The following is a 14,558-nucleotide window of genomic DNA, read 5'->3' as shown; positions in this document are numbered from 1 at the left end:
TTATTTCTGTTGCAAATGAATTCAAAAATATAATTTTGATATGAACCCCAAATTCTAGAAAATGTTATAACAGTTGATGTTTTTCCCTCCTCTGTCATGACGGCAACACGTTTATACAAGATGTCGGATAACAACGAAAGTAAAAACAGAGTAAAAAAATAACTGTAGCCAAAGTGGCATGGCTCAATTATTTTATATAATAATAACTGCATAGTTAAAGTGTACACGTTGTCCAAAACCAACACTTTATTTGATTACTATATATATATATTTATTTATTTATTTATACATACACAATAAGGAGTTAAAGACAGAATTAATTAGGTTATGCAGGTTATGTGTCTAGATTAATTCTGTGTCAGGTGGTACAGTTGGTGCAGTTGCCATAGCAACCAGTAGAGTATTACTACAGACTGCTTTTACAATTCCGCGTCAGGATTTTTATTCGGATTTATTTTTCTTCCAATTAGAGATAACTTTTACAGATTTGTAACCCAGCAACCGTCCAGGTTGGAGGTGAGCCGGAAATTCTTTTTACTATAACCAAAAATAGAAGCAGAGTCTTTCGCGAAGACATAACTACCAAGCGATGCCTCTTTTTACAGATCGAGCAGAGCAGCTGACAGAGCGTTTAATTATCAGGACTGTTGCTTGGTGCGCTTTTTGCATTGTTTATGTAAAATGAAATAGAATTTCCGAGTCTGGGTCCAAGAAGCTGGTGGCAGCCTTACACTGATAAATGCAAATGTCTTCACTTGGATCACTTTGTGTTTGATGTGATGCAAGCGTTCCAAACGCACGGTTTCCATAAACAGCCCCAATATTCAAATGCAAGGTGCCACTTGTTTTCAGGACAGATCAACCCTGGTTAACATTGTCCCTTGGTGTTGGATGTGAAATGTGTGGTTGTGCCGGTTGTGTTCTTATCTTGTGTAGCCTATTACAATGCTTTCTCCCTTTTGCTCAGATGTTGTTCCGAGCAAGAAATTCAGAGATCCGGTGCATCAAATTACCCTTTTTCTCCTTGCTCGCAGATGCATCTGAAACAAAACCATAGCAACCCACCAGACAGCCCGTGAAGTTATTTTCATTGTCACGTCGGTCCTAGTGGTAAATCTGCCCGCAAAGCATCACATTCTGTTTTATTTTCTTAACTATTTGTGTGACAAGGATGAGTAGTACTATTGTAATTCTATTTCTACAACCATTAGAATTATTACAAATCAAGGTCATTCTCCTTCCCTTCACATATTATACTGTTAAACTGTACAAATTCTGTATTACAATCTTGTATAGATGTCTAACAATACCTACTGTATAGCTTCTTCTATAAAACGTAATCTAATCATTTAAAATCTATTTTCACCCATCTTTGTTCTCCTTGCCATAGAGTACAGTTTGCGGCAGTGAAATTACACATGTTCCTATTGTCTATGTCTTCCAATTGGTCATAAGGGTCTGTGTTTTGCGATGCATTCTTTAGGCCCTTGTTTACTAAACAGTGCTATATTTCAGCACGTGTAGTGGGCCTCTGTGTATATTGATCCATGTGTTCATTTTGTACTATGTCCTTACTGTTATCTGTATAGTGTGCAACACTGGCACTATATAAATAAAGATATATATGTAAATAATATACAGATATCCATATCCCTTTATTGCATGAAATACACATTGATGTTGTTTGGGTAAAGCTTATTATTATTTATTGTTTTATATCAGTACACAACCTCAAAACCTGATTGATAACCAAATTGTTCTTTGTGTATTACACTAATCATTGAAAAGCAAAGTGACCCTGTAGTCCACATGAAGAAGGTCATGCCAGTGGGTGCCAAATGAGATGCTAGGAAATTAGATTTTAATGTTGAAAATGCCTTAATAACGACTTAATTCCTATGGATTCCAAGATTGTCACTCTACTGTCTAAAGTAAAATGTATCTTCAGTTTAGCATGTCTGATCATGTGGTATGGGGAACACAATAGAGGAGTAGTCTATATTCTAAACTATATTTCTTATGCCATCCTGTAATTTTAGTAAAAATGTGTAGATTCGATGGGCTTGATTCACATTTTACTGAATATCAATTCAGTTACTGTTCAGCCTATTGGTAGAGGTCCATTTATTGAGATGTATAATGCATATATTTTATTCCATCAAAGGACTTCTATTCATTCCAACCCACTAAACCAGTTTATTTCAGATCTGTCACTTTTCCAAACCCTACCTTTTACAGTTTTACGTATTAGATAAACGGATTTGATGGAATATAAAAAAATAAGCAATATGAACATCCGTTTTCACGATTTGCATGATAATTCCACCTTCTCTCTTAAAGTTGTGTTTCCCCTGTTGTTGAGTTACTGATTGCTGTTGATTGGTTCAGGCGTCCTGTGTAAGGGTTTGGAGAAAAGAGGTAATTTCAGAAAAGGAAGCTGGTAACATGTTATTTTTGCCAAAAAACCCCAAATGTTCGTATTTGAACCTTTAAACTGATTACCTCCCAAAAAATTCAATTGCTTGACAAACAAAAAGCACGCGCTATAGGTTGTTTCCAAATGAATTCAGTTATCCTAAAAGCTGTGACGGTGACAATTGCTCTTTAAGGGCTTCCTCCCTCTCTGTTAGTGGCTCCCCACCTTTCCCCGCAATATTGATGGCTTACTTACTAAATAAGCATCGACAAGTACAGAGAATATGGCTAGATTATATGAACAAATTGTAAACTGTGCTTCTCTTAATAACAGTTGTCACTGTATAAAACAATAAGGGTTTGGAGATAAGTATATGTTTGGGGGCTTTTCTTTGCTTCTCTCGCTTTTGTCAAGCATCCTGCAGAAAGGCTGACATAAAAATACATGGTGTGTGCATGGATCTCCCTTATCTCCCTTATCACAATACCAGCACTAATCAGACCTGAAGCTTATAATGATGAACGTGGCTGAAGGCAAAATATACCATTTCCCATACACAGAATCCATAACCATCTAAGCTGCTCTGTATAGTGAAGCTGATCATTTCCCCAAGCAGCTGCTCTAATTACACAACACTTGAGTGGGATGCTTCAAGTCATTATAGTGAGTGGGAGTAATAACTGCATGTGGAGGTGATGGGTGAAGGTACGGGGGTTGGGAACAATACTGGTATGAGGAAATGGGTTTGTGGTCAGGGCTTCTATCCCACCTTTCATTGTGGGTGTAGAAGATAAATGTTTGTTCTTTTTGCGATCAACTGTCCATCATCACACTATAGGGTAAAGATCAAGGACAGGAACAGTTAGTTTGTTATGTCTGAGATCTGCGTTGCCATGCCTAAATAATCAAGATATGGCATCACATGCACCAGAAGAAGGAGTGAAGCCACATGAAACCAATAAATAGAACACCGACATTTATTATAAGACTCCACTTAGCCAGGAATGAACCACCTTTGAAATTCAGATCTTACAGGGAACATGGAGTCTGAAGAGCAGCCCCAAGGATCTGGGACACACAGGCCTTTATTCTATAAGCCATCTAAAATTCTGACAAATGAAAAAAAAATGAATGCCAATATCACAAATATAAATTGTAAGTCATTCAATTACCAAGGCAACTAGTCAAGTAACAAGCACTAAAAGCTTAACCTCATGTACACATTTAGTAAACCTAACTCTGAATTCACTTGCAGATCAGGGCAAACCTCTGGACAGCCAATTCATATCAAACCAATTCAACAGTTAGGTTTAATTAAGCTAACCGATCAATAAAATGTGTCCAGATCTCCATGATATGAATTGAACCTAATGCAAAACAAATACAACCTTTATATAAACCCTAATTATCATGATTCTGTTATTGGTTCTAAAAATAACTCTTACAATGCCAGCACTATTTCATTTTTAATACATTCTACATACACTATTGCATTGCAACCCTGGAACATATCCAGTTTAACCTGGCAACCAACAGGTTAATATGTCTGTTAAAGTTGTGTTGTTTTTGGGTTTGTTTTGTTTATTTTTCCCGATTCATTACATTTTAAGCGTAGACCAGTGTACAAATGTCTAGACCTACTTTTTTCCCCATCTAGCAAATTTAGTTGTAGCATTTCTTAGCAGTTATAGTCCTGCTTCTACGACTGAAAACGTTTTTTCCCAGACAGGTCATTGAATTACTAACTGCATTTTTCACATACATAAAATCCAATTAGCATTGATACGGTTCAACATAGATGGAGTACCTTTTATTTTATTTCTACAGTACAATGATGTTCAGACATGCAGATCTGGAAGCGCACTGTGATATAGTCACGTGTCTTTTTTTATAAGCGCCCTACAGGATATTTACATATATTTTTATTGTGACTTTATTGCAGTATTTGTTTGTTCACTTCCATTTTAGATATATGAATATTACGTTTCAATTCGTATTATTCTATCATATTATAGGCCTATAATAGGATTTAAACTAATTCCCACTTAAAGGGATGCATATTATAATAGTAAAATGATTTTAACTGGAGAACAGAGCTGCTTTTTATGTTTGCCAGTAAGAAAATAGTTTGGATAGTCTTTTCCCCGAATGGCAGGGCTCCAACGTTATACTGTGACCTCAGTGTCCCTGTGTTCTAAGAGACTCTCATCCAAAATAGATGCCTGCGGTGTCCCCATACTGTGTGTTTTCATCGAGTGCACTGAATCGTTTCTAGATAAGTGAAGAAAATTAATCCCGTAAATAATGTTAAAAAGAAGACAACACGCAGTGTCCTCAAGTGCATCCTAACGTTCCCTCACTCCTCCCTGTATTGATCTTTGTTGCCCATCGGCATAGAAAGCGTCAATCACAAACAAAACAAGTAAGAGCCTATATAGGAAACCTCCAGCCATCTTGGAATCTACCTCTTCAGTGGGAAAGGGGTGTTTATAACAACATATGATATATTGTTTAATATTGAAAAGTATAATTAATATTAATATTAAAATTGCACATTTGCACAAGGCACAGCAGCATTTACACAGGTTATGAGCGTTTTCAAGTTTCACTCGTGGTTTCTTGTGCTTATAGTGGATAGGTCGCTTATTGAAGACTAATAAATGTGGCAGACGTCTTCAGACAATGCCTTGGACAGTGAAGTGGCTTGGTACACAAAGAAGGGAGTTGCAAGAAGCACAGCCAAGAGCACACCCAGGTGTGCAACATTTCAGGTGTCCAAATCGAGACATCTAGGTTGAGGTAAGTGTCAAGAGGCTGTGAAGAGCGCGACTCGCTCTAGAAGCAAGATTGGTGGATCTCGCCAACTGACCAATGCTTCACAATGCTTTTAGAACAGAAGAATGGGCAGCTACCTCAGACAGTGTCAGCACCTTAAAAAATCATTACCGTCCTACAAAAAACAGATTTTTTAAACTTTTAACCAATGGAGTACCAGCTTGACACCCTAAGAACAATTACAAATGATAAAATGCATATAAAAAATATTTAAATCAGTATGATTTGTGGCCCAGTGCACTTTATATCTAAAATATAAGGAAATAAAGTTGAAGACCCCCAGAATGTATTAAGATTCTCCACATGTGACAGACTCTATTATCTGTCAGATGCTTCAGTGCACATTGAATGTGTTCTGTTCCTGCGTACTGGTGCGAAAACAAGTCTCCATGCCTGCATTAGCCAGTCTGGAAATATTTTACAAACAACATTAAGTTTTTTTCCAGCAAAATGAAAGCAGTGAATAACTAATTTGTAAGGTTGAATGTGATAAACAATAACATTTAAAGGTACTGTTTTACATAGACAGTTTTCCAACTTTCCTAAATGCTTACATCATTATTATGTACTGCTCTTCTATTCATGTTAAATAAATATATTCCTGTAGTTTATTGCTCAAAAGCTTTCAGTAACACACATAGTAGGGCTTTGGAAGACTGACAAGCAGGGCCATCTTTAATATGGATTGAACCCTGGAGAAGCATTTGCTTGTTCTCCTTCACGTGCTCCCTAGCACCCAATCACACCCAACACCAAAAACAAATGTACTTGCCAATTAGGAGGAGACTGTCAGAGTCAGTTCTGTCTTCCTTCCTTCTGACCCTAGCGTGACTCTGCGTGAGACATCCTCACGCCACATGGGCAGGAGCACAATACTATAACAAATGAATGGTGCAGGTCCAGCAAGTGACCCAAAACAGTTTTAGATGTTCAGGCACACTGTGCGAGTAATCACCATGGTGCCCCCTCTCCGTCATCACCCCCAAGTCCCTTTGTTACCTCCTTCATTGTGACCCACCTCTCATTTCCTCCTGCATATAGTTCAGGTATAGATCAAATAATAAAAAAAAACAATGGAAACACACAGCATTGTAGGTAAAGATCAACTGAATAAGACATGCAAAGCCTATATTTGCAGTTATAAATAAATAACACATGAAAAATAGCATTTCAGGTACACAGCAAACAAATAACACACAAACCCTGTCTTGCAGGTACAGCTCAACTGAAAATAACATGTGAAGTTACATAGACGGTATAGATCAAATAAATAATTCATGTAAATTGTAGACATAGATCACAAGTCGCAACCTCCAAAGGACAGTCCTGGCACCCAGATTGCACACTTAGGACTTTCCTCAACACCTAGATTGCATCCACAGGTCTTGCCCAGAACCCAGATTGTAAATCAACAAAAAAACCTAAAACCTTTTAGCAATTACTATTGGCACATTTTGTGTGGGCTATGTATCTGAGAACTATGCGTCTAGTAACTATATATTAGAACCGTGAACTACAGCAAGTTCAGCATGTATCATAATGAAGAAGATCTTATGTCTTCTAAACACACAATTTACCAAACCAACCCTTTAGTAATTTTTTACTTTAACAAGTAAAGATTTAATAAACATCAATGTGTGGCAGAGCAATATAGTCTCATTGAATAAAATGTTGAATAAATCAGGAGCCTAATTTCAGTCAATTCAATATCTGACCTGGTCTATACTCAAGTAACGTCTTAGCTAAATATATAGGTTTTTTTTCAACATTTTCCCCTACATATATATTGTGCAGAAGAGAATCGGAACCGTGGACTGCGTGTAATATCTTTTGCCATGTAACTGTGTACAAGCCAAATACAGGTCTATTTTTACTTTTATATATATTTTTAAGCTTAGCCTCTGGGCATAGTTAGGGAGATATGGAGCAGCCTGACGTCATTGGTGAATAAATCAATCGCAAATGCCATTAGGTAGAAGCTGGAAGCTTCGAATTATCAGCACATTCTTCCTATGTCCGGCATATAATCATTAGTATTTTAACGTGTACAGAAACCTACGTAAAAACTGTAAAACAGTCACCGGAGGTCCGCCGACTTCCTATTATTAACTCATGAAGCATGCAGAACAAGCAGCGAAAAAAGCACAAGGAAAAGACCTATTGTTAAGGCACAATTGTTCAACACTGAAAGTGTTAACGCAATGCCAATGCCATATCCCCTCCAGTTCTAATCAGTACAATTGCGTAATTCTACTGCCAGGGATTTTTCTTGTCTTATAATAAAAGGCATTTTTGCTCCATTTCCTTGTGACTGCGTCTCTGCATCTATCTGCATCTTCTCTGCAATTATTTTATGTATCCGTGCTTCTGACTGGTGGATAGAAAACAAAGGCAATTGTTTTTTTTAAAAAAAAGGAACACGTCCCTGTATTTTACCCTGGCATAGATGACGTGGGAGGTGGTTTCATTTTTTCACCTTCTTCCCATGTATGTAACGTTCAGATCCTCCTACTAAGGAGGCTGAACAAACCCACACGGCTATAAAGGCAAGGATCGCAGCGTCGGGATTCAGAACTGAAATCATGTGTAGAGGACATGCAGACACACATTGTACCTGCCCTGAATGGTAAGAAACCCGTGGTTATGGACCCAGAGGATTCTAGAGCCCCGCTTTTACGAGGCAAATAAAGCCTTAGCGTGCGAGTCATGGTAGGAAATAAGATGTATTTTGCTTTTTCTGTAACCTGGATGCCTTTTATGCTACAGGGCGAAAGAGCTACGCTTATCCATTGGCAACTTAATTCACAAACTGGAGATCGGACATCATCTTCTCGCTTCAACTGTTTGCAAGAAGAGAGCAAAGAACAGAACACTGAACAAGTAAGTTTCCAGCTTTATGTAAATAGCTTAATAAATGCTTTAATAGATGTTTCACCCTATCACTGTGTCCCAAAGATCATCGGGTTACTGGAAATAGACTGCGTTTAGTATTACATGGAAGCTATAGGATAAATATAACCTTTACATACACTACTGTTTAAGTGAAACATAATATGTGTAATAATATAACTCATATTATACCATCAATATATGCCACTCTTGGGCACCCAGCAGATGTCCAGCTGCTATCCCATTACAACACACATCACCCTCAACCAGCTTGTTATCTTGTGTAAAATGCCAGCACTCCTGTGGACTGGTTCAATAGGACTCAGAATCCAGACTCTTATGTGATTAAGAGTGATAGGGTTGTATTCCGACAGCAGCAGGCGATCGCCTAGTAATTATTTTATTATCATGGCATTAATATACTGCGGAGGTATGAGGTTCTGTGTTTGCTATGATCTCATATCAGCCTCTTTTTTTCCATAGCAACTCCAAAAAAGAAGCAATGAAACTGAAGGAATCTTTTGGACAACTGCTTAGTAGCAAAGGTAAGATTTATTTTCCATCACATGGTAGAATAAACCAATTCCCGTAAGAGAGCTATATATAGCGCAAAGACGGGTGAATACTGGGAAGTGATCCAATTATGTGAAATATTATGTTTAGGTTTATTAATACAGGCTATGGAAAACATAGAGCAAGGATGAAAAAAAAATATTAGAGATAAATAATGGCACCATGGATGAAGTTATGCAGTGCAGCAGCATTTAACCCGTTTTCTCTTGTCTGCAGATGGACTCTTAGCGTTCCAAACCTTCTTGAAAACAGAATTCAGTGAAGAAAACCTGGAATTCTGGATGGCCTGTGAAGAGTACAGGATGATAGAGTCCGACAGCAAGCTGAGAGCCAAAGCTCAAATCATATATCAAGAATTTCTTCAGAGTGGAGCGCCGCAAGAGGTAAGAACAGAATTGTACTTTAGAGCTCGCAACTGGGAATTTACAATTACAGAAATTCTAAAATGAATGTGGATCTCTAACCGTCAGAGAAGAAAAGCTGCTCTAAACCAAAGTTTAATATTTCAAGTTAAAAAACTGGATAAGACACCTAACGTCTGATACACCAAGCTCTGTCCAGCTGATAACTCTATCAGAGCAGATCTTGCCATTAACGTTTTGAGTGCAATGGTTTGGGCAGGAAAATATATTTATATGAATGATGCAAAAAAAATATCTGCCTGGGGCAAGAGATCTGCCTGGGGCATGGGGCTAGGATCAGGAATAATGTTTTACTTATCATACATGATTGCAATTTTTTTCTAAGAAATGCTTCTGAAAATAGTATTTAAACTGAATATTTTTCTTTGTTCAGGTTAATATAGACCATCAGACAAGGGAGCTCACTCGCCAACAAATGAAGATTGCCAGTAGAACATGCTTCGACGCAGCCCAAGAACAAGCGCGCATTCTGATGGAGAAAGATTCATACCCTCGTTTTATTAAATCCCCTCTTTACAAGGACTTGTCACACCATTCTTCCTTAAGCAAATTTAAGCTATCTTTCACATGAACAACGAACAGGGCAGAGGAGAAAGTGACAACATTGAGCAGCTAAGCTCAATGGAAAATTCCAGACCAGGTACCATTGTTATCGGCCCATGATGTGGGCTAGATCTTAGCCTTGACTGACGACCAGGTCGATTCTTCAAGTCTGACTATTCAACATCATCAACATGAACCACGAAACAAGTGGATTGGAGATAGGATACAGGTGGACAGTCATTTGTGGATATCATTATGCAGACAGGACACCAACGTGTCTCATTAGAAGTAGTTTTTCTATATGACAAATGCCAATATGCTAACATGATTATGGTAACAGACTTTTAGACTACTCTTCTCAACAGACTTGAGGCACTCAGATCTCAGCCTCAAAGAGTTGAAATGCTTTTTATTTCTAATTTCTGTGTTTACATATTTTTAATATGCCAAAACTTGCAGTACAAAATAAAAATGGTGGTGTCAGCAGACTACTGTCATATTTAATAACAAGACAATAGGTCATGTCTGCAGGATCCACTAATCTAAGGGGCCTCTTGGTGCGTACTTAAAGCACTTGCTTTGGCTGCTACTGCATGTGCGGTGTAATTAACCTGCCAAACCATAGGATGGCAGTATTGAGTCAGCTCAGCTGAACATAAACGGTGGTCCCTGAGAAGGACATGCTACCCAGTTCAGTACACGCTGGTATTCAAAAGCTGATAGGTATGCAAGATTTCTTGATGTATATGTGAAAAAGTTTCCCTAGTTACTACAGTCACACCCTGGCTATTGTATAGGATTTGACAGATAATATTGCATTTTTAAAACACGTTACGGAGTCTATTTCGTCGTAAGCTGTGCTTACAACCATATCGACAATTCTGGTACAGAGAGTATTGAATGCAGACGTTATCCTATGTGCATACTGTTTAACATCCTGATGTGTATTTTGATGGTAACACTTGAGTTAAAAACTGCAGATAATGGTTCCAACTGTTGTATTTCTGGAAAATACATGACAGAAATAATAATATATGTTAATTTAAAATAAAAATCTAAGAAACTAAAACCTGTCTTTGATGTTCTTATTTTTTATATCTTGAACATTTTGTAGCAAAATGATATACGCTTTACGAACAAAAGTATATGGACACCCCTCCTAAATGAATTTAGGTGTTTCACCCAAACCCATTGCTAACAGGTGTTTAAAATCAAGCAAATAGGCAGCCGACAAGCATTGGCTCGATCATAAGATGGTACTTTTGACACAACCAGTATGTAAAATTTCTGGCATGGTCCACTGTCTCAGTCCAATGTAAGTGCTGTTATGGTGAAGTGGAAGCATCTAGGAGTAATAACAGCGGTAGACCACACACTCTCATAGAGTGAGGCTCCTGAGTGCTGAGGCACATGGTGTATAAAAATCGCCTGTCTCTGTAGCATCACTCAATGCAGTGATCCAAACTGCCTCCGGAAGCAACATCAGTGCAAGCTCCGTGCGTGAGGAGCTTCACAGGAGAAAAGTATAGTTAAGATAATACCATTTACTGGCTGAGAGTTTAACTGCAAGCTTTCAAGAGCAAGTTGTTAGGTCCCTTCCTCAGGCATTAAAGAAGCTAAAACATGAAATAGGTTTCCATGACCGAGCCGCTGCACACAAGCTGATGATCACTATATGGGTTTCCAAGTTTAGGAGAATACAAACTATGAGGAAGATTTGCTGTTGTCAAATCACTTTATTTTGAAAATGGCAACAATGTGTGTGTGGTTTTTTTAAAATTTCTTTAAATACTTTTTAAGAAAAGAAAGAAAATTCACCCAATTTTGTAAATATTGTAATATTTAATTAAAATAGTAACTATATAGGAACAGATACATACATCTAAAGCAATATCAAACACTTAAATTGAATTACACTAATGTGCAGATGTTTGTGAGTTTCACCAGGGTACTGTAGCCCACTTAATATTCTGTGCTGCCAAAAGACATTGGCACACAAAGGTAAGGAAAAGGACTGCCTTTCCAGGAGGAGGACACATGGGGGGTTATGTTGTTAACCTTATGAGTGCCAGCATGGATGACTATTGTAATGTTTTGAAATAAACTGCAGTGTATGGGAATACACAGTCGAGGTCTTAAAGGATTTACAAGTGGATCCAAACGAAATGATAAACAGCTGCTAAACGGAAATGTGTTGGAGTTCTAGTTTGTGCATGCTGAGTGTGAATGGGTTCTTGTTGTGTTTTCTGGTCTTGATTTCTCATGGAATTTTTCTTTATAGGCACTTGCATGTATCACCCCCTTGTGGTCTCTACTGATAACAGCAGTCAAAATCAGAAACAAGTGTCATGTTACTTTCTAGTATAGCTGGGTAAACCATTGTACTTGAACCTTCCATTTTAATTATTTTCTTCTGTTTCCAGGTTGTCTGCATTTGCATTGGTGGAAGATCAAGCATTAAGCTGCCAGGCCCTTGTCTGTAGGTCGCCTTCTGTTAGGTAAGCCAAACCTCGGTCCTCGTACAGCATACCGCACAATTCTAGAAGTTTGAAAATCATATTACCAACCATACATCCTGATGGATTAATTGTCTGGTGAGCATTAATGCACTTCAAACTCCTCATTTAACAGATGCTATAGCCTATGTTTCTAAAAAGCATCATTCCACAATAAAATATCAATGCATTTTACATGCCTACGATGTACAACATCACTACATGAAACCCAACTCTACGGTTCTTTACGCTATTCCACTGTGACATATTATTCCACAATAATAGAAATCGCAGATGGACAGTATCAACCCACTGGCCACATTCCTGTTGTACAATGTTACTCCTTTAAACCCTGCTTACTATGTAGAAGTCCCTATTATAGTTCTTACCACTGCCAACGTGTATTATTCAGCTGCCCCCTATTACTCCCTTCTCTACCCCTTCCACAGGGTATTATTTCACAATCCATAATTCCTTCCACAGGATATTATTCCAATATCCACTATTCCTTCCACAGGGTAATATTCTGCTCACCCTACACCTGCCACAAAGTATTATTCCACTATCCAAATTCCTGCCAGATAGTATAATTCTGCTCTTCTGTCCTTGCTATATTATTCCCCTATCTCTTATTCTTGTTGGTGTATTATTCCACTCTAGTCCACCCCTTCCACATTCTTCCTCTCGAGCGATTCATGCTGTAGTGTAGCTTTCCACTGATCACATTCCAGCTCCATCACAATTTAACACAAAATTATTCTTTTGGCTCTCAATGCAATGTCCCTGAAGTGGAAAATTAAGTTTAAGCTTCACGCAAGATGAATGTATGTGGGGGAGAGATAATTGCTGGGTTTATCATTAAATGGCAAGGGGTGAATATCTGTGTTAATGTCAAAAATTTCCGCAATTTAAAAATATATTTCGGGAGGATTAAGGCTAGACCTACTGCGTTTGGATTGTCTTAGATCGAGGAGCTGAAGGCTCCACTGTGTCAACAGAAATATTTTTATTTAACAAATGTATTCAGCAGATCTTACTGCATTTAATATTAAGGGGAAAATTGCATGCACATACCCATATTTATTTGTTTCATTCATATGTCATTTACACCGATCAGCCATAACATTATGACCAGGTAAAGTGATAATCTTGTTATCATGGCACCTGTCTGTAGGTGGGATATATTAGGCAGCAAGTCAACATTTCATCCTCAAAGTTGACTTTGACAAGCACCAAATTGTGAAGACTCGATGGCTGGGTCAGAGCATCTCCAAAACTGCAGCTCTTCTGAGGTGTCTCCAAGCTGCAGTGTTCAGTACCTATAAAAAGTGGTCCAAGGAAGGGAAAGCGGTGGACTGGTGACAGGGTCATGAGCGGCCAAGAAACTATGGTCTAAATAGGTTTACGCAACTCTGATGGTTAAAGGGATGTCTCGCTGACGTACTTTCTGGATATAACATGTTTATGCTACGTCTGCATAAGAGTTAACCTTTTTTTATCCACATAAAACACGCTCCATTTCTGCTACTAGCTCCTCCTCTGTTACTACAGAACCTCCTCGCCAATCACACAACCATATCCACTGTATAATATTCCACCGACCTTCTTTGTGCAATCAGGAGACCAGCAGATGGAGTTTGCTGTTTCCAAGGAGACCGGTTATCAGCAGCAGCAGCAGATCCTGATAAGAATAGAAACACTATTTTTGAGTTTTTAATATATTTATTTTCTGCCTGCGTATACAGCTGCACTTAATTTTGAGCTGCTGCATGCCTGTGGTCTTTTTGCGTTTCTATGGTAACAGATACTTCTGAGCATGTACCTCAGGACAAGGTTGTCTTCTGTGAAGACGTAAGAGCTCTTTAAATGTTTAATAAAGATACAGTCATATCCAACTTGAGTTCTGTGTATCCCATGGGGAGTAAACTGGACCACTGGGTGTTACTGGTTTAAATTTCCTACTGACCACTATAAGCCTGTTACTGTCTTTATCCCTTAAAGCTGGAACTTAGTATGTTATTGTTATTTTTTTAACATATATTATGTTATGTTATTCATATTTTCGAGGGTGAATCCTTTCTTGATAAATGTAAGCACTACATCGATCTAGCAATCACTGACAACCATATACAGAGAATTTGACTGCAAGTCTACCATGCATGTTTAAATTCCCTAACTCTATTCACCTACCACTACTGATGGGAGGATGTTCCATTTATCTCGGGTTAAGTAAAACTTCCTTACATCACATCTAAACATCTGACCCTCTAGTTTTAGATTAAGACTTCTTGCTCTAGCTTTTTTCCTCCTGCACTTATTTTTATCCTGCAAACCATTTACCATTTTAGGATCCCACCTCTGAACTCTCTCCAATGTATCAATATC

The 14,558-nt window shown here is 38.1% G+C and overlaps 1 protein-coding gene across 1 annotated transcript; it reads left to right on the top strand.

The window, feature by feature from the left end:
* The first annotated feature begins 7,787 nt into the window (after positions 1-7,787).
* Positions 7,788-10,732, top strand: LOC128500752 (regulator of G-protein signaling 16-like). Its single transcript, XM_053470009.1, has 5 exons — positions 7,788-7,877; positions 8,018-8,131; positions 8,624-8,685; positions 8,930-9,096; positions 9,509-10,732. Exons 1-5 carry the CDS (start codon positions 7,834-7,836, stop codon positions 9,704-9,706), a joined length of 585 nt encoding a protein of 194 aa, XP_053325984.1. The 5' UTR covers positions 7,788-7,833; the 3' UTR covers positions 9,707-10,732.
* The last annotated feature ends 3,826 nt before the right edge of the window (positions 10,733-14,558 follow it).

Source organism: Spea bombifrons, chromosome 6, assembly GCF_027358695.1.
Source record: "Spea bombifrons isolate aSpeBom1 chromosome 6, aSpeBom1.2.pri, whole genome shotgun sequence".
Lineage (NCBI taxonomy): Eukaryota > Metazoa > Chordata > Amphibia > Anura > Pelobatidae > Spea > Spea bombifrons.
The sequence above is the reverse complement of the archived record's forward strand: the minus strand, read 5'-3'. Positions and strand labels throughout refer to the sequence as shown.